Source organism: Penicillium digitatum, chromosome 1 (genome assembly GCF_016767815.1).
Source record: "Penicillium digitatum chromosome 1, complete sequence".
Lineage (NCBI taxonomy): Eukaryota > Fungi > Ascomycota > Eurotiomycetes > Eurotiales > Aspergillaceae > Penicillium > Penicillium digitatum.
In genome coordinates, this window is record NC_089384.1 from 4487896 (window position 1) to 4514271 (window position 26376).

The 26376-nt window shown below is 50.2% G+C and overlaps 7 protein-coding genes across 7 annotated transcripts; 4 read left to right on the forward strand and 3 right to left on the reverse strand.

Moving 5' to 3' along the window:
• Nucleotides 1–329: 329 nt before the first annotated feature.
• Pdw03_3884 (Regulatory associated protein of TOR) lies at nt 330–4932 on the reverse strand (the record flags this gene model as incomplete). The annotated part of the gene is made up of 6 exons (XM_014676240.2): nt 330–519; nt 585–922; nt 984–1317; nt 1375–1625; nt 1694–4414; nt 4477–4932. 6 exons carry the CDS (start codon nt 4930–4932, stop codon nt 330–332), a joined length of 4290 nt encoding a protein of 1429 aa, XP_014531726.2.
• A 2210-nt stretch (nt 4933–7142) lies between these two features.
• Pdw03_3885 (Cell polarity protein (Tea1), putative) lies at nt 7143–11656 on the forward strand (the record flags this gene model as incomplete). Its single annotated transcript, XM_066100620.1, has 4 exons — nt 7143–7286; nt 7354–7750; nt 7818–8678; nt 8736–11656. 4 exons carry the CDS (start codon nt 7143–7145, stop codon nt 11654–11656), a joined length of 4323 nt encoding a protein of 1440 aa, XP_065956020.1.
• Nucleotides 11657–13444: 1788 nt separating this feature from the next.
• Pdw03_3886 (Casein kinase I, putative) lies at nt 13445–14890 on the forward strand (the record flags this gene model as incomplete). The annotated part of the gene is made up of 4 exons (XM_014676237.2): nt 13445–13456; nt 13607–13679; nt 13733–14753; nt 14878–14890. The coding sequence occupies 4 exons, from the start codon at nt 13445–13447 to the stop codon at nt 14888–14890; spliced, it is 1119 nt and encodes a 372-aa protein (XP_014531723.2).
• A 1437-nt stretch (nt 14891–16327) lies between these two features.
• Pdw03_3887 (Basic-leucine zipper (bZIP) transcription factor) lies at nt 16328–17351 on the forward strand (the record flags this gene model as incomplete). Its single annotated transcript, XM_014676236.1, has 3 exons — nt 16328–16435; nt 16502–16743; nt 16829–17351. The coding sequence occupies 3 exons, from the start codon at nt 16328–16330 to the stop codon at nt 17349–17351; spliced, it is 873 nt and encodes a 290-aa protein (XP_014531722.1).
• A 511-nt stretch (nt 17352–17862) lies between these two features.
• On the reverse strand, nt 17863–18775 carry Pdw03_3888 (Phosducin family protein; the record flags this gene model as incomplete). Its single annotated transcript, XM_014676235.1, has 4 exons — nt 17863–17996; nt 18054–18409; nt 18479–18661; nt 18738–18775. The coding sequence occupies 4 exons, from the start codon at nt 18773–18775 to the stop codon at nt 17863–17865; spliced, it is 711 nt and encodes a 236-aa protein (XP_014531721.1).
• Nucleotides 18776–19206: 431 nt separating this feature from the next.
• On the forward strand, nt 19207–22201 carry Pdw03_3889 (Coatomer subunit gamma; the record flags this gene model as incomplete). Its single annotated transcript, XM_066100621.1, has 5 exons — nt 19207–19282; nt 19358–19668; nt 19728–21039; nt 21089–21907; nt 21969–22201. The coding sequence occupies 5 exons, from the start codon at nt 19207–19209 to the stop codon at nt 22199–22201; spliced, it is 2751 nt and encodes a 916-aa protein (XP_065956021.1).
• Nucleotides 22202–22643: 442 nt separating this feature from the next.
• Nucleotides 22644–26124, reverse strand: Pdw03_3890 (aspartyl-tRNA synthetase; the record flags this gene model as incomplete). The annotated part of the gene is made up of 6 exons (XM_014676232.2): nt 22644–23321; nt 23387–24383; nt 24439–24455; nt 24788–25577; nt 25634–25936; nt 25991–26124. 6 exons carry the CDS (start codon nt 26122–26124, stop codon nt 22644–22646), a joined length of 2919 nt encoding a protein of 972 aa, XP_014531718.2.
• Between the last annotated feature and the right edge of the window lie 252 nt (nt 26125–26376).

Consider the following 26376-nt stretch of genomic DNA (forward strand, 5'->3'; position numbering starts at 1 on the left):
GAAGGGAAAAAGAATTTCTCTGACCCGAAAATGGGCGCACCGTCTCACATGAAGTAAAAGAATAGAGGAATCGTCATGAACATCAAACGGCAGTGAAGCATCCATAAGGGAACAAAAACCAACAACGCAGCAATCAATTTATGGTTGATCAAGTCAATCGCCAAGACGCCGTGTAGATTTGTTCGTCGGGTATGCAAATGCATATTACAGAAAGGGTAATATTAGGACAAGAGAAAGAAACAGTGCCATGAAGGTCATCACACGAAGGTCATACGAAGGTCACACGAAGGTCACACGAAGGTACCATATATTTCGGAGCTGAGTTGGAATTAGCAGGACACGAGATTTACATGGTGGTCATTTAATGCGGCGCAGGCAAGCACGGTCCGGTGGGGATGGAAGGCAGTGCTGGCAATGGGCGTGGATCGGTTGTGATGAAGGAATCTCGAGTATGGCTCGAACGTAGAAAGATAAGTGCCATCCACATTGAAAGTCTTGACTTCGTGCCGATTTGTACCCCTTTGTCATGTTAGCGCTAAACAAATTTTTTTTTTTTTCAAAATACTGCGGCGGAGGAAACGTACATGCTGAAGACAGGAGCGTGCTCGTGAACACTCAAGGTCCGCAGGGTGTCTTTGGTAGCATAGATGGTGGAGATCGGGCTATCCATGCGAATATCCCAAAGTCGGACCTCACCATTTCGGCCACCTGATATCAGTTCTCGCAAGCCACCACGCTGCATATGGACATTTGTAATCCATTGCTTGTGCTCACGCCAGACTTTGACCATGGACGTGGTTGGCTTTAACCGTTGATCAAAGACCCGGACAGCACCGTCACCAAAACCAGCAACGAAGATGTTACCTGCTACTTGGTCAGATGTCAAGGATGTGATGCAGGAACCCGATCGTGCTGGAATGTCCTGTTATTGGAATTTTGTGAGTAACGCGACACACTTGTAAGACAAGAAATCCAAGGCTTACGTTTGTGCACACCTCAGTAGCAGCATTCCAGACGCGGATAACCTTGACATCACCTGCAACCAGAGCTTTACCCTGACCTTGCTGCCAATCAAGTACTAGGCCTGCATTGCGATTGCTTGGAATTAGTTCAGGGAGGGCTCTGAAGGCTGTGACAACTTCAATTTTCTTATTATTTTCGTAATGACGGAAAAGTTTGATCACACCGTCAGAAGATCCAGTCATAAGTAGTGCCTGGTCGTCCTCATTGATGTATCGAACTTCGTTGATCTTTGACCCGACCGGATTGCCATTTGAGAATTGGCTGAGGCGTTTGTGGCTCTGCCAGTCCCAAATTCTATAAGAAGCCAATGGTTAGAAGTACATGAAAAACAGGTGACATGTTGGTACCCACGAGATAGTATCCCGGTCATCTGCGACAGCAAGGTGATCCTCGAATTGATGGAAGCACATCTTGTGGGGCTGGCTCCCATTCGATAGCAAAGCAACCGAGTTATCCCACCGGCTCGCTCCAGCTTTTCCTTTGAGTGGTTGGGTCTCGGCAATTATCTTTTCGTTGCGGCCGCGTCTCCAGAGGCGCTGGTTGTAGTCAGAGCTCCCGGGCTCATCCGGCTCGTTCGGTTTCATCTGGGGCTCCCGGAAATACTTAAAATGGTGAGTGAATGTAGGTAATAAGGGTTGTGGGACTTCAGGGATTCGAAATCCGTAATTACCTCAGTGGACCAGTCTAGAAATCTACTCTTCAGGGGAACAATCGGCACGGCATCTAAGCCTTTGGGTTCGAACCCTCGGGATGTGGGGATCGGAGCCTGGTGGTATGCCGTTGCGGGAGCAACATGATCATTTCCTTCCGGGGGTCGGGTCCACTCAGGAGGGGCCCGACCGCGTGGGGTAATGGTCATACGGCTAGTTGAAGGCGAAGGAGGGTTCGAGTTATCTGAAGATGGGTCTCCTGGTGTTGAATTGCCAAAAGCGAGGTTTTTGAGGGAAGCAGCGACGCTGGCAGTTCGTCTAAAGCCCAAAGAAAGATAACCTTCTTGTTTGGGGGCTGCCGCTCCAGACATGGGAGGTGTAGAGGGTGGCGCGGTTTTCTTTGCCTCAGTTCGCTCGCGAGATTGTAATTTCGCCAAGCCCGTAATTTCCAGAATCTCGTTCTGAAGCTTGTCAGTTAGTGGCGCCATTGGAGATTCCAACAAGGCAAGGTGGATGTAATCAACGATGACGGCAGCATCCTGGGCGATATCAGGATGAGGGTCAACTGAGAGAGCTAGAAGCTGCTTCCAGATAGTCCCAAAAGTCGTATTGCGAGATAGCTGGGGAATTGTTGCATGAGAAACTAGTGCTCCAGTCTGTCCTTCGGAGCGGCTAGCCTGAGAGGTTTCGCTCTCCCAGCGCTGAATCACAGACCGCTTTTCTTCCTCAAGCTCCTCAAAAGCTGCGACCAAAAACTTGTTTTGGTGGCGTCTGACGAAGGTTGAGAAGAACACCAAAAGCTCCTTCCTTACAACCACACTTCCATCGGCAGACATGGGCAAGACTGCCAAGGCTAGTGTTTCCTCGATTTGTGCAACTTGGTCTGTCAGATCTGGAATTCCTAAGAACGTAGTCACAGCGTGAAGCATGGCAGCGCGAACTTCGGGTACGGGGTCAAAATTCAACTCGCAGAGCCTGGCGGGGGCTGCACATCGAATGCCCATCCACTTCGCTTCGGGGAAATCACACCAGAGCATACTGAGACACAGACAAGACCATTGCCGTAGCAAGGGATTTTCCACGTCGCCGAGATGTCTGAGGCACGAATCAAACAACTCACCAGATAGGCAGACGTTCTGTCCTTGGGGATAGTTTTTGCAGAAGATCGAGACTATGAAAGCACACATGGCCCTGTGTTCGCTGGCATTTCCCACAGGAATGGGCGAAGAAGGATTCAGAATTGAGATAAAGTAGTGGATGCCGTTGTCTTTGAGTAGATCATTTTGTACAGTGTGGTCGACTGCCATGATTCTCGCCCAAATGAAGACCATAACTGGTTTCAATTCTTGCGCTGCTGATTGCAGCAACTTAACAACATAGGGGAAGATGCCAATGCTGAGTGCAAGATGGACAGCCCATGGGCCGAGGTCGAGGAATTTACTTAGAAGAATCAAGGCCCGCAAGCGATGTGCCTGACTCAGGAGGACTTGAAGGACAATAGGAAGCTGATCTGGTGGATTCTTCTCCGTAGGGCCGGACGAGAGATACACCTCAAAAGCAGTGAGTTGCTCAGCGAAGAAAGTCGAGTGTTGGTACTCATACTGCCGGCGCCCTTCTTCTTGATCAATGAGAGCAGGTAGCTGAGACAAGACCATCTCAACTGCAAGGTCCCAGCTTTTCCATAGAGGGTGATGGTGTGTGTCTGGCAATTCAGGAGAAGATATCGGATGGCATTTGTATGTGCGCATGATGCGTTCACTGAGCAAAAAGTTGCGGAAAAGAGCGGCGACCATTAGATCCTGTCGGAAGAGCTTCTTGAACAAAGCCCGAGGTAAGGTGTTCCATGCAATAGTATCGGTAATTGCAGTGAAGATCCAATTCAGTTCTCCGAGAGGGCTTCGACGATCTTGAAGTCGACCGGGAACTCGGAAGTCGTCAATGGAAATGTTTGTGCGTAAAGGGTTCTGCAAGATGAAAAAGCGCAATGCGATTTCAATCGGTGTCGTCAAGCAACATGTGAACAGATCTGCAGGTAGGTCGGGATTGGTCGGAAGGGACTCCGTCTTCTGGCACGCAGCTAGAAGGATGCAGTCACCATAATTCTGAATGACGGCATTCGGGTCTCGTTTCTTAGTTTCAACATTCTCTTTCTCATGCTTCTCCACAAAAGTGTGGAAATTTTGGACGATGTTGCCCGCATGTGAAACATCAAAGACAAAAAGACTAGGCCCAGCTAGCCAAGACTGCAAATCATACAGTGGGACGGGGATATACTGGGTATAGTTCTTGTTGAAAACCCAGATTTCACCCGATTGAGTTGGCAACGGCACTCCGTGTCCATTGTAATGTAGAAGAACTCGCTCGTCCTTGGCATTTCGGCGAAGTGAGATGCAGAATTTCTTAGTCTCGTCAACTGATGGATCCAGATACTGTTTGTATCTTGTCCGAAGACTCAAAGTCTCATATTGCTCCTGTAGTTTCTTGCCGATCTGCTCCATGATCTTGTTTTGACCACCACCTGTGGTAGAAGTGGGGTCTACCCAGCATTCAAGCTTTGATGTTGGATTGGTTTTGACCACATCGGGAGGGTCGACCCCGATGTTCAGGCAGATGGCCAGAGCCGCAGATACGGTTTTGAGGCGATCTTTCATGCGCCAATCCTGACTTGGCCAACTCCCCACCGGATCCCTGGGGATGCCATTGGTCTCGTGGCGTTTCTCGGTGAAATACATGTAGAAATTCTAAGTTTAGCGGGGTATTGTGTTAGTTTCCGGGAGCTCACTATCGGAGTGGTCATGCTCACCGAGTGCAAGATCTTAAGATATTCACTGGATGTATATTCCTCCTGCCATCCATGTCGCATGGCAAAATCTTCATCGTCATCGCCTGCCGCTTTGTCGAAGGTTATCCGACTTGGTCCATAGTCACTTTTGGCTCTCTTCAGCATAGCCGGTCGGCTACTCTCTGATCTCCGAGGCGATGGGCGGCGGGGTGGGATCTCTCCGACGGCACCGTTGTCTCCCGATGAGCTAATTGGGCGCCCGTGTGGCGTCAGTGTAGGTTGCTTGTGTTCAACTGCCGTGAGCGAACGATGATGGCCACTCAACGGAGCTGGAGATCTTTCGCGGGTGGGAATCGTCGTCTCTAAATCAGGTCCAAACGCGACGCGGACCGATTTATGCGGGTTGCGACGCGAGGCCGTCGACCCGTTGGTCGTTTGCTGTGAATTTTGTTCCATATCGGTAGTGGGATCCCTCATGTTGTATGATCATTCATTGTGTTACACGAGTGTGGGGAAAGGGCTATGGCTGAATCGTATGTCAAGGCAAGCTGTGAGTATGCCCGCTCAGTCACCGGTCACAATCGGTGAATATCCTCCTTTGATTCGCTCGCGAAGGTTGTCGACTGAAGCCGGGTAGGAGACCAATGATAAAATGGTTCGGGTGACCTTTGAGGTGGTCGGATTTCTAGTGAGCCAGACTAATCTCAAATTACGACTGGCCTGGATAGATACCAGGAGCGCAGAGAGAGAGCTCAGCGCACAGTCTATGGATTCTGGTCCAAAGAGAGCTTATCTGCCTGGTCTAGAGTGGATGTGGTTTGGAAAGGCGAGAGATGGATGCGGAAACAAAGATATTCCGGGGATTACTCAGAATGATGTCTTGGCATCTGGGAAGTATAGACTGAAAGATATACGTACCAGACTCCAACTGCATCTTTCCACAACAATACCGAGGCAATCATGACTTGCACAGGGCCAATGGCTCTTTGTTTCCACAGAGTCAGCTTTATATAACTTTAAATGTCTATCCACAGAGCGTATGTATCTGTGCCACGTGATCTAGGGATATGGAGCTGTTTTAAATGCGGGCACGATTAGTTATATCACGGAGATCGACATAAGTGAAGTTCATCTGGGATAAACTCCCTGTTAGTCAGCTATGTATCTTTTAAGCAACATAACTAGTTAATTAGTTTGTGATCTTTGCCTTGACTAATCAAAGAGAGACATTGTATGGTTGCAAATGTCTAAGACAGCAACCGAAGGGGGACAAAAGGTTTCACTCAAGGAAGTTTGAACATTTAAATATGACTCATCGATTCTCATACAACATGGCAAACCAAAAAAGTCAGACATTTAGCACAGAGCCAATGACGATAGATAATGGCCAAAGTACTCTGTACACCGGTGTCAAGAGGTTCATCCCTAGAACAACCCGAGAGCAGGGAAACAAGCGATCGCCCAAACAGTTTTGATAGGCAGGAAGCCCCTTCTCCCTCGTACTAGTCAACCTCATCGCTCTTTCTTTTTGAGTCAGGCATTTCAGAGTTGACATTCATCAGTTCACATGCCTAGTCACAATGTAATACAGCCCGAACCTGTGAGCCATCGGCATTTGTTCAATATTGTGGGGTATGGATTGCCGTGTGGAATTGGGCAATGCAGTGTTAGGATAATTTGTTATTGGACTTGCAGCTGTTCACACCGTGGCCGAGTCCTCGGACCCTCGGTATACAGGCATGTTGGTTTGATAGTTAGGGTTAATAAGCCTCTGGTATTTCAACCGACCCTTAAATATCATGAAGTAGACTTTGCGACATTGTTGTGAATCCTTGTTTTTTTTCTAGCTTTGAAATGTTGATATAAAAACAGACACGGGCTAAATAAAGACATGTGGATATGCTAACTATACGAAGTTGTGGAATGTGAAATCCCCCTTCGGTTCCTGGAGGCTGGGAAAAAAGAGACTAGGAACGGGAATGAGGAGGGAAATAGTATCATGTACTCCGTACTCCGTACGCAGTATGAAGGACGTAAGTGGAAGACAAGCATTGAATTAAAATAAACAGTGAATAGTACAACACAGATGTTTAAATATTCGAGCAATAGTATGCCCCTGAGTTATGCACGTCCATTGAAACTAAGACCAGTTTGACTTGGAGCATCTCCGGGAAATTGAAACGGTCATCTCTTACCATCTTCGCTTTTCTTCTTTCACATATCCTGCCTTTGACCTCCCCCTTTCTTGCCTTGGCTTTAGCCGCTTTGATTTGTTTTTCGAGTTCCCAGTGCGAATGTTTCTGTTTAGAAGCCTCCCCCTGCCCACATTTATTTTTTTGGGGGGGACGCTGAGCGGCTTGTGCATGGAACGTTTTATGGTTCTGAGTGGTTCCTGGTTCCCACTTCACCTCTTGAAATAGACAACCCCCCTTCCTCTTCGGCGTTTCCAATTCAACTCGGAAGGACGCCATTCTTTCACTTTTCCGGTGTCGGATCGAGTCCGCACTTGGGCGCAGCTTGACTTTGCGCCAGATCTCCTGATACGACCGACTACGAGCACATAAATTACGATGGCCTTTTTGTTTAAATCGAAAAAGCATCAGCAGAGCCAGCAAGCGGCTGCACTCCCCCCGGTAACTAGAAATGTCCACACCTCCGAGGGTGCTCCATCCAATGGATCACCTAATATGGTGAATGGGGTCAAGGGGGATGGCACGACTTCCCAGACGCCAACCCCAAGCGGTAGCTTCAGCAACTCTCTACACTCAGCCACAAGCCCGACGAGTCCAGTCGTAGTACGGCCGCGGCAGAGAGCGGAATCGGAATCTCAGGTGAGTATCTGTTCCGTGGTCTGACCGTTGCTCTTTGACGAGGACAGAGCTCTAATGTTTATAACAGATGCAAAGACCTCAGCAACTACCCAGTGGGATCCCTCCTCCAAGCCCAAGTTCATCCCTTTACCCGTGGTCGCAACGCCGTTTGAACTTTTCTTCTCCACAAACGAACCCGTTTCCTCGCTATGGAGCAGCAATCAATTCGGTAGCATCCAAGGAAGGAGATATTTATATGATGGGAGGTCTGATCGATGGATCAACAGTCAAGGGTGATCTATGGATGATTGAAAGCAGTAGTGGGGGCTTGAACTGCCTGCAGGTTGCGACAGTATCCGAAGGTCCCGGGCCGCGAGTCGGTCATGCCAGTTTGCTCGTCGGGAATGCGTTCATTGTGTTTGGCGGTGATACCAAAATCGATGAGAATGACTCTCTGGATGACACTCTGTATCTCTTGAACACATGTAAGCGTGTCATCGATCCATTTACGTTAACCATGACTCTGACCTTCGTCTTTCTTCATTTTCTTAGCTTCCCGCCAATGGTCCCGCGCTATCCCTCCAGGCTCTCGACCTTCTGGGCGTTACGGTCACACTTTGAACATTCTAGGATCCAAACTCTACGTCTTCGGAGGCCAAGTTGAGGGCTTTTTTTTTAATGACTTGATTGCATTTGACTTGAACCAGCTTCAAAACCCAGCTAATAAATGGGAGGTTCTGATTCCAAACAGTCACGAAGGTGGACCTCCACCAGGCCAGATTCCCCCGGCAAGAACAAACCACACCATTGTTAGTTTCAACGACAAGTTATTCCTGTTTGGAGGTACGAACGGAGTGCATTGGTTCAATGATGTCTGGTCCTACGACTATATTGCCAATTGTTGGACCGAAATTGATTGCGTTGGATTTATTCCGGTTCCTAGGGAGGGCCACGCCTCTGCTTTAGTCAACGACGTGATGTATGTGTTCGGAGGTCGCACGGATGAGGGCGTGGACCTGGGTGACCTGTCAGCCTTCCGCATCTCAACCCGACGCTGGTACTCCTTCCAAAATATGGGCCCTGCGCCTTCCCCTCGATCTGGTCATAGCATGACCGCTTTTGGCAAGCAAATTATTGTTATGGCGGGCGAACCGAGCTCGGCTCCCAGAGACCCCGCGGAGCTTAGCATGTCCTACATCCTCGACACTAGCAAGATCCGGTACCCGAATGATTCGCAAGCCGGGGGTCGCGTTCCCGAGCCAGCGACCAGAAAAACGAGTGTTGATAAACCAAGCATCTCGTCTGGGCGCTCATCTCGGGAGGCGCAAAATGTCGGCCCGGATCAGCATATGCGCCGTGGGCCGGCGCCATCGCGTGAGAGTTTGACACAGGGTACGACCGCTAGTAGGCCAGGTGAGTTCGGCTCCAATCCAAATGTGGGTGCTGGATCTAGACTCCCACGGACATCAGTTGCCCAAGCCCCTGCCGGTCCACCGCCTCCTGGACAAGCACCCTCTCCTGGCCCTCGTGGCAACGGCCCTCCTGCCGGGACGAACCCTGGTAGCAAGCCTCCGACCAAGAATGATCGAGGTTACATACCAACCGTTGAAAATCGCATATCGAACGATGAGCGTGGCGAAGAATCACCAATCATGAAGGAAGGCCCACAAGATTCCCATGAACCTCCATCAGCAGGTCGCCGAACTCCAACACAACATCAAAAGCCCTCAGCCAAAGCGATGGAAGCTGGCGAAGCAGCTCCGTTGATCAGTACCCCAGGTCGACAACGGTCGCTCCGTTCTCACCGACAGCGCGCGTCCGTTGATAGCGGAGAGGAATCAATTCTCGGTCGGCAGGCTAGCATTGATGGTTCAATCGAATCTCGAGGCTTCCGCAACTCCAAGACCCTTGGTGATGAGCCACGGTCCCCTCGACTTACACCCCATCAAGAGGCGTTGATCAAAGAGCTGGAGGTCACCAAAGCCCGAAACGCCTGGTACGCCTCAGAACTCGCACTCGCAAGGAAATGTGGCTACGTCCCCAATGCGACTAGTAGCCCCGCACTAGACGACCGGGCGAATGAGACCCTGAGCGATGAGGACCGCCCGCTGCTTGAGGCCTTCTTGGCTATGAGAGCAGACCTCAACAAAATGCAGGCCACCGTGGATCGACAGGCCGCCATCGCATCTAAACGGGTTGCTGAAGTGGAACATCAACGTGATATGGCCATCAATGAAGCTGCTTATTCCCGGGCCAAGCTTGCCGCCCATGGCGGTAGTCAGCGTGGAACCCCTCAGCCTGATGCTTCTCAGGATGGAGATGACGAGCGACCTACTGACATGGGACGTCGTCTTGCTCTCGCTCTGGCCTCAATGTCGGAATTGAAAGCTAAATTGGACGCGCAAAGCACCGAACTTTCGCAGGAGCGTCAAGCCAAGGAACTTGCTGAAGAGACCAACGAGGCAACCCGGAAACGCCTGGCAGAGCTTGAGATGCAAAACAACACTTTAGAAGCCGAAAACTTGCGCGCCGAGCTTCACCAAGCGGAGGCTCTCTCCAGAGAAGAGGCCTTCTTGCGTGCGGAAGCCGAAGCCTCGCTCCAACAACTCGTCCTGGACAAAGAAGAGTTGTTGGCACAGATTGAGGATTCCTCGACCCGCCTCAAGGGCTTTGAGTCCAGCTTTAGTAGTCTCCGAGAAGCTGTTTCTGCCTCCGCCGCGAAGACAGCCCTCGTTGAGAAGCAATTCCAAGAGGAGCGAGAACGTCGCGAAGGTCTAGAGAGAAAGCTTCTGCAGCTCCGATCGGAGCACGAACAACGTTCTAGCGAAGTGGAAAATCTTACTCGTCGCCTTCGAGATGCAGAGGAGTTGGCCAAAATCCACGCAAAGGAAGCCGAAACTCACAAAATTGCCTTCGTATCTGGGCTGGAACGCGCTTCTTCCACAGATTTGGATCATTCGTTCCGAACTCGCGCTGATCAGCGAGTCGCTGCTTTGGAGGCCCAAATCGAGCGATCGACCACTCTGGCTAAAGCAAACCAGGCAGCCGCGAACGCGGCGTCAGACAAACTCCGCCGTGCAGAGGAACGGATTGCTGGTCTAGAAGCATACCAGGAACAGGCTAGCCGCGAAGGCTTGCAATTGCGTAGACAGCTTCAGACTGCGATGAAAGAAAGCCAGTCAGCCGCCACGACCAATCGTGACCTGAAGGCTCAACTTGAGACTCACCAGCGAGAGGCTGGGGCTCTGGCGGTTCAGCACGCCGCTTTGAAGGATCTTCTTGGCGAGCGTGGAATCAATGGCGACAATGGACGTTCGCCGCGACTTGACTTCCCGGGATCACGATTTGGGACCCCGGAGCAAAGCCGGCTACGCGAGCTTGAGCAACAGCTCTCGGCTAGCATCAAGGCTCATGACGACCTGAAGAACGGCTTCGAAAGTCGTGAGCAGGAAGCTGATCGAGCTTTCCGAGAAAAACTTGAGCAGCTTGAGAATGATTACCAGTCAGCTGTTCATTACGTGAAAGGAACAGAGAAGATGTTGAAGCGCATGAAAGATGAGCTGAGTCGATACAAGACTCAGAATGCCAAAATGCAATCTGAATTAGATATGGCCCAGAAGAGTCTCGGGAATTCAGACAGCCGGACACCTGGATCTTCCGCTGAGTGGGACGCTGAACGGTCCCGTCTCGAGCTGTCGATGTCGGATCTCCAGGATCGAACTTCATCTTCTATCAGCAGCCTTGAAAGCCAAATCACGCAGCTCAGGCAAGATCTTGATCAGGCTACGGCTGAGAAACAGTTGTCACGAATTGAACAGGAGCGTCTTAAGCAAGATCTACTCAACGCCGCTGCGAAAAGTCGTGCCGAGCTCGACCAGCTCAAGCAAGAAAATACCCACCTTGAAATTCGTGCATCGGATGCAGAGCGTAAGGTCAACATGCTTCTGGAGCAGGTTCAAACATCTGTTGGTCATTACCGTCGTCAATCTCACCACGGGCAAGGTGCCAACGGAATCTCACGTACACACAGCAACGCCTCTAGCAGTAACACCATCAACGGAGGCAATGGGCGGGCACGAGCCGATAGCAATGCCTCGCAGGACTCTGCGTTCCCTGACAACCGTGGTTCGATGGCTCTGGACTCACTTGCCAACGAGTTGGACGCTTTGCGCAGTCACTGGGAAAGCACCAACCGCAATTACCGTCTCAGCAACCAGCTGGATCTGGAGCAGACTCCCACGAAGGATAATAGTGACGGACCCGCCCTAATGAGTGGTAGTTTGGCAGAATGGAGGAGGAGACTGGACGAGAATGACCGGGCTGGGTTTGATGTGCAAACCAACTCTTTGAAAACTGGAGCTGCACCCCCTGAACACTCTAATTTGTTCTAAATATCTGACTCTCCATTGCTGTATCATGACCACGAGCCCTAAGATCTGTCAATTTGCACCGTCTGAGCGTTCTGTACGTGTATTTGCAACCCTTGTTCCTTTCTTTCTCGTTGTCTTGTTCATGTATGATGTCTGCTTTCATTTTCTGTGTTACTCTATGCCGACGCATAGTGTTATTTTCTGATTCCGTTTCGCCACTGTGCTCCTGGGTTTCTCTCTTTCCTGTTTTGTATTCCCCCCCCCCCCCCCCCCCCCCCCCCCCCCGGCTGCCCATTTTTTATACCCCGGTTCTCTGATGTTCATTGGACTCTGGCTGTACCACTAGTATTTTCCACGCGGATTCCTTGTTCATCTATAGTCCAAAAAAATCGTTCTTGTTGCCCTGTGGAGGCTCTTCTCATTCATCAAGATCAGCATGACAAGGGTATAGTGAAGTTTCGTAAAAATGACACCTGGGTGGAAATAATGACCTGTCATCAGCCCAATTCGACATGTACACGCTTCTTCCACGGAGATGACAATACCGCCTGATGTAGAACTAATTACTTTTTGTGTTTGCTCTGTAGTATCAAATTTGGTCTCCATCATAGAACCTGGTTGCAAATGTCATTCTGTATGTTTGCCCCCTAATAGACCAAGGCGAATTTCCCACTGAAGAAAATCGCGCATACTTTAGCATCTGGTATTGTTGAATCAGAATCCTGTATGAGCAAGACCACTACGGCGTACCGATATTATGTCTCGCCATGGGCAAAGTGATTGAATATGATTCAAATGAGAAACATAGACAACTTAGATTGGATCTTAGTCCACCGTTGAGATAGAATTAGGCTTGATGCCTGTCGTCCGCGTAGCTGTCATTGATCACATACCGGGCAGAGGGATTGTGTTGCCACCAGGATTCAAAAGTCATTCTCCAAGGTTTCATATAAAAGTTGAACAAGAAAGACATACAACATGATCTTTATATCGGTTTCTCTTAATTAAGAGATCATTTAATTTTAGTCAATATCCTTTTAATACATCTGTACCCAGTTATGTTGGATGTCAGTACGGAGTAGTAAATGTCCAAGTCTCTAGATGCCCAATACCAATCTTACCATACCACGCCCAATGACAGGTAAAAAAAAAAAGAAAAAAAAAGAGGAAACCTCCCGAGGTCAGGCGTGACTGCCGTCCCCTGCGTTGAACCAAAGAAAAAAATACCCTTCTCACCGACTCAACTCTTTTCTTTCTCTCCCCCTTCTTAGCATACAACATATATCTTTTCCCTTAAATCAAGGCCTTTTGCCCTTGTTTTTAATTTCTTTTCGAAAATTTCCGGATTTTGGATTTTGGCTCATCTTCTGTTCTTGAGCCATTTCAGTACGGTCGGCAACACGTCTTTTGATCCGTTATCTCCAGGTATGCCTAGATCGAATTGTTCTGCTTTATTTTTGTTTTTTTTGTTTGTACCTTTGACTTTCAGTTGTCAGTTTGATTTCTTCATTGCATCATTTACAAAGGGTGTTGGGTGTCTATATGTCTGTTGTCTGTGTTAGCTGATCTGGCCCAGCCTTCTCGAGTTGCCTGAGGCCCAGTTGTCAACCCCTCTCACTGGTTTCTTGTTTCTTTCCCTCGCACCTCCCTCTTCCTTTTCTATATTTCTGTACACCCTTCTATGCTTCATTGATCTCAGCGTTGCATACTTCTGCTTCCTCAACCGGCCTCGAACACAATCTAATATTCTGAATCTTCTAGCCTCCAGTCTTTTCTCACGGCTAAGCGCTGTGCCACCATCGGTTCAAGATGACGACCATGGTCAGTGTTAGCCACCCCCGATTTCTTTATCTCGTTCTTGACTAGGAGTCATACCTCAAGCCACTTGAGCAACACGCTCGGACTATACCCTGATTTTCGGATTGTCAACAAGACGCCCAAAACACGCGTTTTGACTGACATTGTCTCCAGGATTTGCGAGTCGGTAACAAGTACCGCATTGGCCGGAAGATCGGCAGTGGCAGTTTCGGTGACATCTATCTTGGTATGGAGATAACCAATCCGGCTTTACCCTGCACTGTAACTCATAACTTTTAGGAACGAACATCATCTCCGGTGAGGAGATTGCCATCAAGCTTGAAAGTGTCAAGGCCAAGCACCCGCAGCTTGAATATGAAGCTCGTGTCTATAAGTCGCTCGCCGGTGGTGTCGGTATTCCCTTCGTCCGTTGGTTCGGTACCGAATGTGACTACAATGCTATGGTCATGGATCTGCTGGGACCCAGTCTGGAGGACCTTTTCAACTTCTGCAACCGCAAGTTCTCGCTGAAGACCGTTCTACTTCTCGCAGATCAGCTCATTTCTCGCATCGAATACATCCATGCCAAGTCTTTCATCCACCGTGATATCAAGCCCGACAACTTCCTCATGGGCATTGGCAAGCGTGGCAACCAGGTCAACGTCATTGATTTCGGTCTTGCGAAGAAATACCGTGACCCCAAGACCCACTTTCACATCCCTTACCGTGAAAACAAGAACCTTACGGGAACTGCCCGCTACGCCAGTATCAACACCCATCTCGGTGTCGAGCAGTCTCGACGTGACGACATGGAATCTCTGGGTTACGTTATGCTCTACTTCTGCCGTGGTTCTCTCCCATGGCAGGGTTTGAAGGCTGCTACCAAGAAGCAGAAGTACGACCGCATTATGGAGAAGAAGATGACCACCCCCACCGAGGTGTTGTGCCGCGGTTTCCCCAACGAATTCGCCATTTACCTGAACTATACCCGTTCGCTGCGCTTCGACGACAAGCCCGATTACTCCTATCTGCGCAAGATTTTCCGCGACCTCTTTGTCCGCGAGTCCTTCCAGTACGACTACGTCTTTGACTGGACCGTTTACAAGTACCAGAAGAACGCCGCTATGATCGTCGATGCTTCCAAGAAGGATAAGGATGCTGAGGATCAGCAGCGCCGGCAGGCTCTGCCTGCTGCTGGCCAGATGGGAGCTAGTGGCACCGCCAAGCCTGGTGCCATCTCCAGCCAACGTCGTAAGGTCGTCGAACGCGGCACTCTCGACACTCCGGATACCAACCGTGCCGTGGGAGGTAGTGATAGGATGTGAGTACATGATACCTGGTTCCGAGTAGGGACCCCTTCTTTCTTATCTCCTACGTTGAGTGGTTTGCGTTTCGTGACGCTGGCGTGGAGGACCCTTATGTTCTGAATCTGACTAATCGCATAGTCTTCGGCGATAGGCTACGTTCTGCCTCGAAAGGTGCTGCTTTAGGCTATGGACCTTCTAGTGGCCGTTCGAAGCGGGACGAAGGAGCGGAGGCCCAGTGGTACTAATCGTGTTTACAAGATGGCGAGGCTAATGTTTCGCATGTGCCTCCTGTCTGCTCACATTCTTGCCAACTAAGAAACCGGGGACCCGTTCATGTCGCCTCAGAGCGGACCATGTCGCACTCAGCCTTCTCGGACTTTCCTTTTTTTCCTTGGATCTCTATTCATTCTGCACTCCCCAACAGCCCTCCTATCCCGTCTTCGATCTGATTTCGATCTCAGCCGTTTCGATTCGCCTCTGTCTATCGCCTGCTCGCCCTCAGTCCCATGAAACCTTTCCCGATTGGGGTGGTCAATCCTGCGTTGAGCCTGCGAAATCTTTGTCGATGATTTTCTGTTTTTCGGATTCTTGTACCCGTTCTGCGGGACAACCGATTACACGTCTCGAAACACTCCTAATGTTGTGGCTTTATTCTTACGTCTTTGCCCTTTGGTTTCTCTTAACAACCTGACAATTTTGGTCAGAATGACCAAAGGGCAAGACTAAGGGAGATGCAAACGACGGTGTCAGCCCGTAATTTATTTTCGTCGGATTCTTGCATCGCTGGTACTGGAGATCCTTGAATGCATCCTCGGATGCGCTGCCTATCATTGATTGCCCCTTTCCTTCACTCATGATGTTTATTCTCTGCCCCCTTTACCTTCCCTGTTTTTCTTATTTCTTTTTGCGTTTGCCCGACGATGATTAATTTGTGAACTATCGACGCTCAACGGGGACGAGGGGTGGCCTCCAATATGGCCAAAGGAAGATTGAGACGGGGACGGCTTTCGGGAGCATTGCTTTGGAGGCTTTCTGAATTTCTGCTCAAGCTACAATGCAGAATTTAATGATGCAGAAGGTCTCTAATACAATCTCGCTTTGCAGGAATCTGGTGTGGTTGGCGACGGACATTGGTTAGGGTCGCTTCCGGGGTGGTATGCGTCGATTTGTGTCAAGTTATTTCTCTTAGCTCTCTCTACACTGCACGTACAATTTGCTTACTCACATCTCAACTGTACCCGTGCTGTTCAACTGGCAACCAGACTTGAAATTTGGCCCTTCGCAACATCCGTATTTCCGTTCCCAAGATAGTAGAAAAACGGTGAGGTCATCGGAATTTTGGCTCATGCACCGAACACTCCTGGAATCGATTGGGGCTTGAGTGGGCATGTAAGCTTTGGAAGTATCTCTTGGATTTGGAGGTATACAGGTGTCATGACAACATTGAATTCTGTACAATGTTCAACGGAGCGCCCCCTTGGTGCATGAAACTTCAGCAGGCAATAGATTTTCCCTCAAAGTTTTCCCACCTTCACCTCCTAACTTTCCGACGAGCCTTGAAGACTTTGGAACTGTCTAAGATTCCGTAATGGATTACTCTTTCTATGATCCCAGATCACAACCCTCGGGCTTCTCGCTGTACGGGCTGCCTACCCCCGACCAACCCAATACCCAACCAGACACATTTGCCTCTTTGGTATGTTCTTATCTCTCCCCCCCACACTTCAAGAACTTGTAGCTAACAGACTGATATAATTACCAGAACTTTCCTGGCTTTGACTCCTCGTTCCCCGTCGACCCCTCCTTTGTTCCGCCACCGCACTCACCGCCAGAATCAGTCAAGCACTCTGCTTCCAGCGATGCTGCCAACAGTCAGCATGCACGTCTCACGTCATTCGATGGCGATGAAACTCAATTCGCCGATCACACCTTAGGGAGGAGTAGCAGCGAGGAAAAGGAATCAGCACCCGCGCAAAGCAAGCGCAAGGCACAAAACCGAGCAGCGTATGTGATATATTATCAAACCCACGTGGCCATAGTCATCCATCTCTCCAAAGCAAACGCTCACAAGTTTTTCCCCGTTACACAGTCAACGAGCATTTCGAGAGCGCAAGGAACAGCACGTCCGCGATCTCGAAGACAAAGTAAACAGCCTTGAACAAGCGTCCGACACTTTACAAGCCGACAACGAGCGCCTGAAGCGCAAGCTAGCCCGGTTCACAACCGAGAATGAAATTTTGCGCGCGACATCACAACACGCCAACCGCGGAAACGCCAGTGCAAACGAGGACCCCGAGCGAACCGTCACAGGGCCGATGAAGTTCTCCCCCACAGACTTTCATGCTACATTCATGGCCCATGGTCGTCAAAGCCCGCACCACCGTCTCACTGTGTGTCCGATCACCGGCGAGAAGCTGCTGGATGCGGGTGCTACATGGGATCTTATTCAGAAACACGAGCTCTTTGAACGTGGCCAGCTTGATATCGGTGATGTCACGGAGCGTTTGAAGGGTATGTCGCAATGTGATGGACAGGGTCCTGCTTTTAAGGAGAGCCAGGTTCGTAAGGCTATTGAGGAGAGTGCGGCGGCTGGTTGTGATGAGTTGATCTGATGATTCCTCCGTGGTACCTTTTTTTCTTTCATATACTGCTGATACCGTTTTGATTTGATGTTGGCGTTGGGATGTATGGGACCAATAGGATGAACAGCGATTATATGAGATCTGATTCGTTGTTATATCAATATACATGTGACTTGGTTGCGCTGAGCAGTGTTTGAGCTATTCACACTTGAATTTTGTGTTTGTTAACGTGCATTGTGATGAGTGCCCATATAGTTTGCCAACTAAGTTGGGAGTACATTCATTGAGTATTGATGTCGACCCAATCGTCGTTTTTGGGAACCACAGATCGGCCATCCAAATGTCAAGAAACTCTCTACATATGTGGATATAGTAGTCATGGGAAGCTCAATTCAAATTGAGGCCGCGTTAGGTCTTACAGCATTATTCTCTTGGCTTCAGCCGGCATGGAAAGGGCGTCATCATCTTTTGGATATGTTCATAAATATACACACAGGACAGATTATATTAAATTTTGGAGTAATTTTCAATCGCAAGAAAATCAATCCCAGTCATCATCAAAATCCTCAATGTTCAGATCCTCGTCTTTCTTGTAGTCGTCCTCATCATCACGCTTCTTCAGACGAACATCACTCTCCTTCAAAGCACCAATCTCGACGAGCAGACTTTCAAGATCTATACATTTGATTAGCATAAAATCCACATTGGACTCCTGCCTTGAATGTGACTTACCTTCAATCTTGGTCCGGGGACCCTTCAATTGCTGGAGCGTAATAAGCTGCTTCTTTATCTCGGTATCCTTGTATGCCAAGATCGTGGGCGTGTTCTTCTCAGGATATCCCTCAATACACATGTCGGCACGAATCTCACAGAACTTGATATCGCCGAATTTGGCAGCAAGCTGCCGCCAGAGCTCCGTCAACACGCGCGATTCAACATTTCCACCCATCGATGTGAGATTGACTAGTACAAAAGCACTGTTCGATGCCTCTGTCACCTCACGGGCATAATCGACCTTCTGAAGTGGGATGACCTGATTAAAGAGGCTGGTTTGTTGGAGGTGGGAGAGCTCGGCGAGTCGTTTTTGCCTGTGTGATTGCTATCGTGAGCAAAAGGAGACAATTTCAGGTATACTGATTATTAGATAACAGGCCTACCGATAAATTTCGAGGAACTCTTCATCTTCGTCTTCTTCCAGTGCGTCTAGCTCGTCAAGGTCCTTGTCCTCAAGTCGGTTCTCATGCGCCCTGTGCTGTGCGGCGATCAGAGCCTCTTGGATTAGAGGTTCGGGATCTTTGGGCTTTTCAGGAATAATGCCATGCTGGCGGAGGATATCATTCCTATACAATATGGTTAGCACACTCCTTGGCTTATAGCTTGCCAGCGGCGGGGGGTTGGTGCATGTAATAGACTAACCACTCGGTATCCTCATTAGGGTTGACTTCAACCTGCATAGTGTATTGAAATGATCAACGACGTATAGATCAATTTCAATTCAAACGAAATATGGAGAGAATGGGGGGGGGGGGGGGGGGAAGATGGAGGGATAAATGCGCTGTCTTCAATCGTGATGCCACCTGTTTGCAGTGTTTGGTTCGGGCTAAACACACGGAAGGCCACCTTCAACTTGTCCATAGTTGGCTGTTCTGAGCTTTGAGGGTTCGAGATTAATTACCACCTCTTTTATCTCAATCTTATTCTCCTTTCTCCCTCCGATCTACCTTCGTTAAACCTCCAATTCCTGCGTGGATATGCATATGCTGTAGTCGCCTACACCGCCCTACCCTGCTTCTGTGTACTCGACCCGTGTCCCAACTGCACCAACTCCACCTTTTGAATACGACAGCAACCACTCATTGCTGGTGCAATCCAGCTGCTGGGCAAGATGAGTTATATGAAGAAAAACGAAGATGAAGACCAAGTCATGATCAAGCTTGATCGGACTTCCGTTTTCCAAGATGGTGTGCATTCAACAATCCCCCCCTGGCGCCTTCATGCGCTGCACATGTCCAGTGCTGACGATATAATTCTCCTAGCACGCCTATTCAACTCCTCTCCTATCTCGCCGCGAACATGCCGAACGTTACTCACCAAGATCGCTGTCCTCATGTTCACCGGGGAGCAGTTCCCTACGAATGAAGCCACCACCCTCTTCTTCGGAATCTCTAAGCTCTTTCAGAACAAAGACCCATCATTGCGGCAGATGGTGTATCTGATCCTGAAGGAGTTGGCCGGCACCGCCGAAGATGTAATCATGTCGACCAGTATCATTATGAAGGACACCGCAGTGGGAAGCGATATTTTGTACCGGGCCAATGCCATTAGAGCGCTCTGCCGCATTATCGATGTAGGTTGTCGGTCGCGAGGACTCCAATGGTTGAGGGGACTTGCTGACAATTGCAAAAGGGTTCCACAGTACAGGGCATCGAGCGACTCATCAAGACCGCCATTGTTGACAAGACCCCCTCGGTTTCCTCCGCGGCCTTGGTCTCTTCCTACCATCTCCTTCCCATTGCGCGCGACGTTGTCCGGAGATGGCAGAGCGAAACGCAGGAAGCGGCTTCGTCTTCGAAATCATCAACCGGGTTCCTTGGTTTCTCGAGCTCACAGAGCCACGCCATCTCCAACTCCAATTTCATGACGCAGTACCATGCCATCGGTCTTTTGTACCAGATGCGCTCGCACGATCGCATGTCTTTGGTCAAAATGGTACAGCAGTACGGTGCTGCAGGTGTGGTGAAGAGCCCGGCTGCTCTGGTTTTGTTGGTGCGTCTCGCGGCTAAATTGGCTGAGGAGGACCAAGGTCTCCGGAAACCCATGATGCAGATGTTGGATGGCTGGCTCCGCCACAAGCATGAGATGGTCAACTTCGAGGCAGCCAAGGCTATTTGCGACATGCGCGATGTCACCGATGCCGAGGCCACGCAGGCAGTTCACGTTCTCCAGCTCTTCCTGTCCTCTCCTCGGTCGATCACCAAGTTTGCTGCCATTCGTATCCTACATAATTTCGCATCTTTCAAACCACACGTTGTCAATGCCTGCAACCCCGATATCGAGTCCCTCATCTCTAACTCGAACCGCTCTATTGCCACGTTCGCCATTACGACACTGCTCAAGACCGGCAACGAAGCCAGCGTCGATCGTCTGATGAAGCAAATCTCGGGCTTTATGGCCGATATCACCGATGAGTTCAAGGTTACTATTGTCGAGGCTATTCGCACTTTGTGTTTGAAGTTCCCCAGCAAGCAGGCCGGTATGCTCGTTTTCCTGAGTGGCATCCTGCGGGACGAGGGTGGATACGAGTTCAAGCGCACTGTTGTTGAAAGCATGTTCGATTTGATCAAGTTTGTTCCGGAAAGCAAGGAAGATGCGCTTGCCCACCTTTGTGAGTTCATCGAGGACTGCGAGTTCACAAAGCTCTCGGTTAGAATCCTGCATCTGCTTGGTTCCGAGGGCCCCAAGACTACTTCTCCCACTAAGTATATCCGCTACATCTACAACCGCGTTGTATTGGAGAACGCCATCGTACGCGCCGCTGCTGTCACCGCATTGGCCAAGTTCGGTGTTGGCCAGAAGGACCCCGAAGTTAAGTCTAGTGTTCATGTTCTACTCACCCGCTGTCTTGATGACACCGATGACGAGGTGCGAGACCGTGCTGCCCTTAACTTGCGTCTGATGGGCGAAGAGGATGAGTCTGCGAGCGCTTTCATTAAGAACGGTAAGATCTTTTTCATCGCTGGCAGTAGTAAATTTACTAAATGGTTTAGACTCGATGTATTCCCTTTCTACCTTTGAACACCAGCTCGTCATGTACGTGACGTCTGGTGATAAGGAAACATTCGCTACTGCTTTCAATGTTGCCACCATTCCCGTTGTCTCACACGAGCAGGCTCTTGCTGAAGAAAGGACCAAAAAGCTTACCTCGGCCACGCCCACTCTCAAGGCCCCTTCAGCCGGTCCCCCGAAGGGCAAGGCAACCAGCGGTATGGCCGAAGCGGCCAGCGCCTCGGCTACCCAGAAATACGCAGAGCAACTTCTTCAGTACCCAGATATCAAGGCGTACGGTGTTTTGCTCAAGTCTTCTGCACCTGTCGAGCTCTCCGAGAGCGAAACAGAATATGTTGTTTCAGCTGTCAAGCACATTTTCAAGGAACACATCGTTGTGCAATACGATATTAAGAACACACTTCCAGACACCATTCTCGAGAATGTCACCGTGGTTGCCACGCCAGAGGAAGAGGACGTATTGGAGGATGACTTCATTATTCCTGCCCCCAAGCTGCCCACAGACCAGCCTGGTGTTGTCTATGTTGCTTTCAAGAAGCTCAATGGCGACAACAGCGTCCCCATCACCTCCTTCACAAATATCCTCAAGTTCACCAGCAAAGAAATCGACCCTACAAGCGGCGAGCCCGAGGACAGTGGCTACGACGACGAGTACCAGGTAGAGGACCTGGAGCTGACAGGCAGCGACTATGTCATCCCGACATTCGCCAGCAGTTTCGACCACGTCTGGGAGCAGACCGGTGCCAACGGCGAAGAGGAAAGCGAAACCCTGCAGCTCAGCAACATGAAGGGTATCAATGGTACGTACAATGCCCATCTCTCCTCCAACCCTCTGAATACTCATGCTCATATTCCTAATAGATGCCATGGAACAACTAATCTCAGCGCTATCCCTGCAGCCCCTCGAGGGCACCGACGTCGCTCTCAATAGCAGCACACACACTCTCAAGCTGTTCGGCAAGACCGTCTCCGGCGGCCGTGTCGCTTCTCTCATCAAGATGGCTTACTCCAGCAAGGCCGGTGTCACTACCAAGATCACCGTCCGGGCGGAAGAAGAGGGCGTTGCCGCCGCTGTCATTGCTTCTGTCTCTTAATCCCTCTCTTTGCTTTCCTATTTGTTACGTGCTTAATCCTGGTTGGGGGGACAAGAGCGTGTGTCTTTTTTTCATGTGTGTTGGTTCGTTAGATTGCGTCGTCCACCCCTCAAAACTTGTCAATGCAACTTTTTACCCAATATCATATCATGTCTATGCCTACTCTTGATGTTTATGGTGTTTCTTCGCAGTGTAGCACCCAGTAGCGTTTAGACCTCGATCGCAAGCTTGGTTCTTAACGCTACCGGCTGCTGTGTACAATTCGAGGTGACGAGAAGTTCTCGACCCAGAAGACTCTAAGGGTGTTTGCTTGATATCAGTCATAGTGTGGTAGTAGCTAGGCACTGCTATAGTAAAGAGTGTAGGATGTGATTGAAAGAAAAGTAAATTTGTTTTTATATACCTCTTGTAACGTTGTGAGATAGCTCCACGCAGCGCAAAATCAAGGACGCAGACGCTGAGGGTCACGAGGGAACAACGAAGCCAAACGGACGTTAGGCAAGCCAAGGAAGAACATGACGATACGGTTGAGGCCGAGACCACCACCGGCGTGAGGGGGACAACCCTGGCGGAAAGCATTGAGGTAATCCTCGAAGCCCTCCTGGTTAGGCTCCAGACCCTTAGCGCGCATGGATTCCTCCAACTCCGTGATATCGTTGATACGCTGGGCACCGGACATGATCTCCTCGCCACGCATGAAGAAGTCGTACGAGTTAGAGAAGCGCTTGTCGTTGGGATCGGCCTTGGTGTAGAAGGGACGGACAGCCATGGGGAACTTATCGAGGACGTAGAAGTCGGTGTCGTACTTCTCGCGAATGATCTGGCCGAGCTGCTTCTCCATCGCGGTGGAGAAGTCGTTCTCGAAGCGCTCTTGTTCGGAGACGTCGACGCCGGCTTCCTTCAGAAGAGCAACTCCATCCATGTAGTTCATGCGCAGGGCCTTTCCGTCCTTGGGAAGCTTGAAGTCACCGGCCTTGGGGTAGGATTTTTGGATGGTGGCGATCTGGGATGCGTAGCGCTCCTTGAGCTGGGTGAGGATGAAGACGAGGAGGTCTTCGGCGAACTCAAGAACCTCGTGGTAGTGGCCGCGGAAGGTCTTCTCGAAATCGAGACCGGAGAACTATAGGTCATGGTTAGATTATTCTGATTCCCCCCAGTTTGGACTTTTATACCAGTAGATCATACCTCGGTCAAGTGACGGTGGGTGTTGCTGTCCTCTGCACGGAACACGGGAGCGATCTCGAAGACATTCTCCATATCACCTGCGATACACATCTGCTTGTAGAGCTGGGGACTCTGGGCCAAGTAGGCATTGCGCTTGAAGTATTTCACCTCGAAGACACCGCTACCACCTTCAGTGGCGGCACCGACCAGCTTAGGTGTGAAGATCCACCGAGAGCCACTCTTAATCATGTACTCAGCGAAGAGCTCAGTAACACCGCTGGAAATCCAGGTGATGGCCTGACTAGTCTCCGTCTGCAGATCGAGGACCCGGTTGTCGAGACGGGTCTTGAGGGTGACGATGGGAGCACCCTCGGCGTCAACCTGGGCACCTTCGTCGGTGTTCTCAGGAGGAGGGCGTTCAGCGTCTTTGACTTGCATTGGGAGCATCTGCGCAGCCTCGGAGATCATGTAGACCTTGCGAATGTGGATCTCGAGGTGGCTGATGGATGCGGACGAGATAGGGATCTCAGGCTTCTTCACAATACCGGTGATCTGCACGATCGAGTTGACGTTCAAGCCGCCGGTGTATTTGATCATCTGTCGTGAGATGGGCTCTGCGGCTGCAATGACAGCCTGCACTTTTTGTCCCTGCTGGCGCAGCATCAAGAATGCAAGCTTAGCACTCTGCACACGCGCATTGTCCACACGCGCCACAACTGTCACTTCCTTCTCGTAGTGTTCCTCAGAGAGTTCGCTGAATTTTGTAGAGGGGACAACATCCTCGGTCTTTGGGAGGGCACCGTAAAGGCCCTTAGCCGTGTCGTTGGCCTCTTGGGCGGCGGCCTGGGCCTTTTCTTGCGCCGCACGCGCAGCGGCCTTCTCCGCCTTGGCCTTATCCTTTGCGGCCTTCTTCAGAGCGTTCTTGCTTGCGTTCTTGGTCTCACCTTCCGCAGCGGGAGCGGAGGCATCCTGGGCCTCGGGCTTGGGACGGTGGGGCAGTTCGGAGTCAGCCATGGTGCTGCGAGGACAATTAGAGGGAGTGAATTGTTGAGTTTTGAGGCGGTAGATCCTACCTCAATATTATTATATCCTGAGAGATTTGCAGGACTTAATGCGGCAGGCTGATTGTAGGTAGAGCTGCAGAGAAAAGTGTTCCGTTGACTCACCCCGCCGAGCAATCAAGCCCTAAGAGGGGTAGGCGGTGTGGGGACTGAGTGCATATCTAAACTCTACCAGCTTGACTGTAAACATACATGCATATAAACCGCTTAATTGAACGTTTGTAATTACTTAGTAGCTTAAAGAGGATCTATAAGACGTGCTTGTATGCTTGGCGATGGTAACTATCTAGAATAAACACAAACAAAACATGCAATTGGCGCCATTTCATGCTGATCTTGATGTCAGTATAGAGTGCCCAACGTCCCTTGACAATTGCGCAGCAGGCCAGTTCGAGCTCTTCAGCGCCCACTGAACACCTTCTTGCACATTGTCGGCAATTGTCTGAGGAACCCAAGCAGGCTCTCCGCCACTGTAAACCCCGGTGCGAACAAGGATCGAGTGCCAGCTACTGCCAATTTCACTGCGATAGGAGTTGGCTCCACGAATATCCGATTCCGGATTATCACCGACCATGTATACTCTTTCCAGGGGCGTGCGCTCTGCAGAGCTTCCGAATGTTCTCAGTCGGTTCCGAAGCAATTGACGCTCTGCAAACTCGTAGGTAGGCTGATAAGGTTTGCCGATTACGGTCTTCTTCAACTCAATGCCCTTGCTAGCTCCACCTGTAGTCGCAGCCCAAACACCCTCAAGCGCTTCTCGGAACCCACCCTGACCAAGGCGAGGCAAGGGGTAGGCGGCGGCCCACCACAGATCTGGGTTTGAGAAGTACAGGTGGGGTTGGCCATCCTGCTGGTATCCATGGTTGGGAAGATCCTGTCGGCCGTTCTTTTCAGACAAGGTGCCCATGCGGCCTTGTGACGAGAGGAGGAGGTCCATAATAACCTGAGTGTCCAATGCCCAATCACGAGGGTCATTGAAAACAAAGATAGCGTCAATCTTCAGAGTTTTCAAAGGATCATTTAGGTCAATGGGAGTCGGAAGCGGTCGAGCAAAAGTTCCATAATAGTCGCTAAAGTTCTTCGAAAACGGCCAGACAGCAGGGTTAGCCATGAGAATATCCGCCGGGGTGACAACATTCTTAAACCCATACCTATCACTATTGCTTAGAACATAACATCCAGCAACAGGAAGGGGTTCTTGACGTACTGTTCTGCCACGCGCCGACAGTTATCCCCATCACCTCCGGCCACCAACACACACTTGTGCTCCAGAGCGCTCGACTCATCCGATCCCTTGACCAGCTCAGCAAATGGCGAGTGACTCTGCACGATGTCCGTAGCATCCAGTGAGATCCCTAGTTTCTCGCTAATTTCTGCAACACGCTCTGTCTCGTGTTTACCGCCGCCATTGGTGAGAAGAAGAAAGGGGATGCCTTGTTCCTTCAGGAGAGCCAGCGAGTCGGCGGCACCAGAAATAGGTTTTGATGCGCGAAGAAGGACGCCATCGATGCTATAGCATGTGAGAAGAATTTCGAGTAGATTTCGTTCGCTGCTCCAGACTTACTCGAATGCAAATGCGAAATTGGGGACCGGTCGTAAACTAGCAGTTTGAATAGCCCGGCGGGTGAAGGTTTTACAAGAAGAGAGAGTTTGGCGCTGCAATAGGCCAAATGACCGCCAAAGGGGCTGCGATCTCATTGTGGTAGTGCCTAGGTAGTCCTCGGGAATGTGTACAAAGGGAAATGTACGTCATTGCCAAGTTCCCGTGCGGCACGATCTTTCCCGTGGAATTTCTTGGTCCCCACTCTCCACATCTACGACCTTCGACACTTCCCTTTGATTCGAAGCTTTAAAAACAGGGACTGGGATAATGAATCAAACAAGGAATAAAAGTCAACTGAATGTTAGCTGAGCCGGGGTTTTCGCTATGGGTGCATCATTATCCTTTCA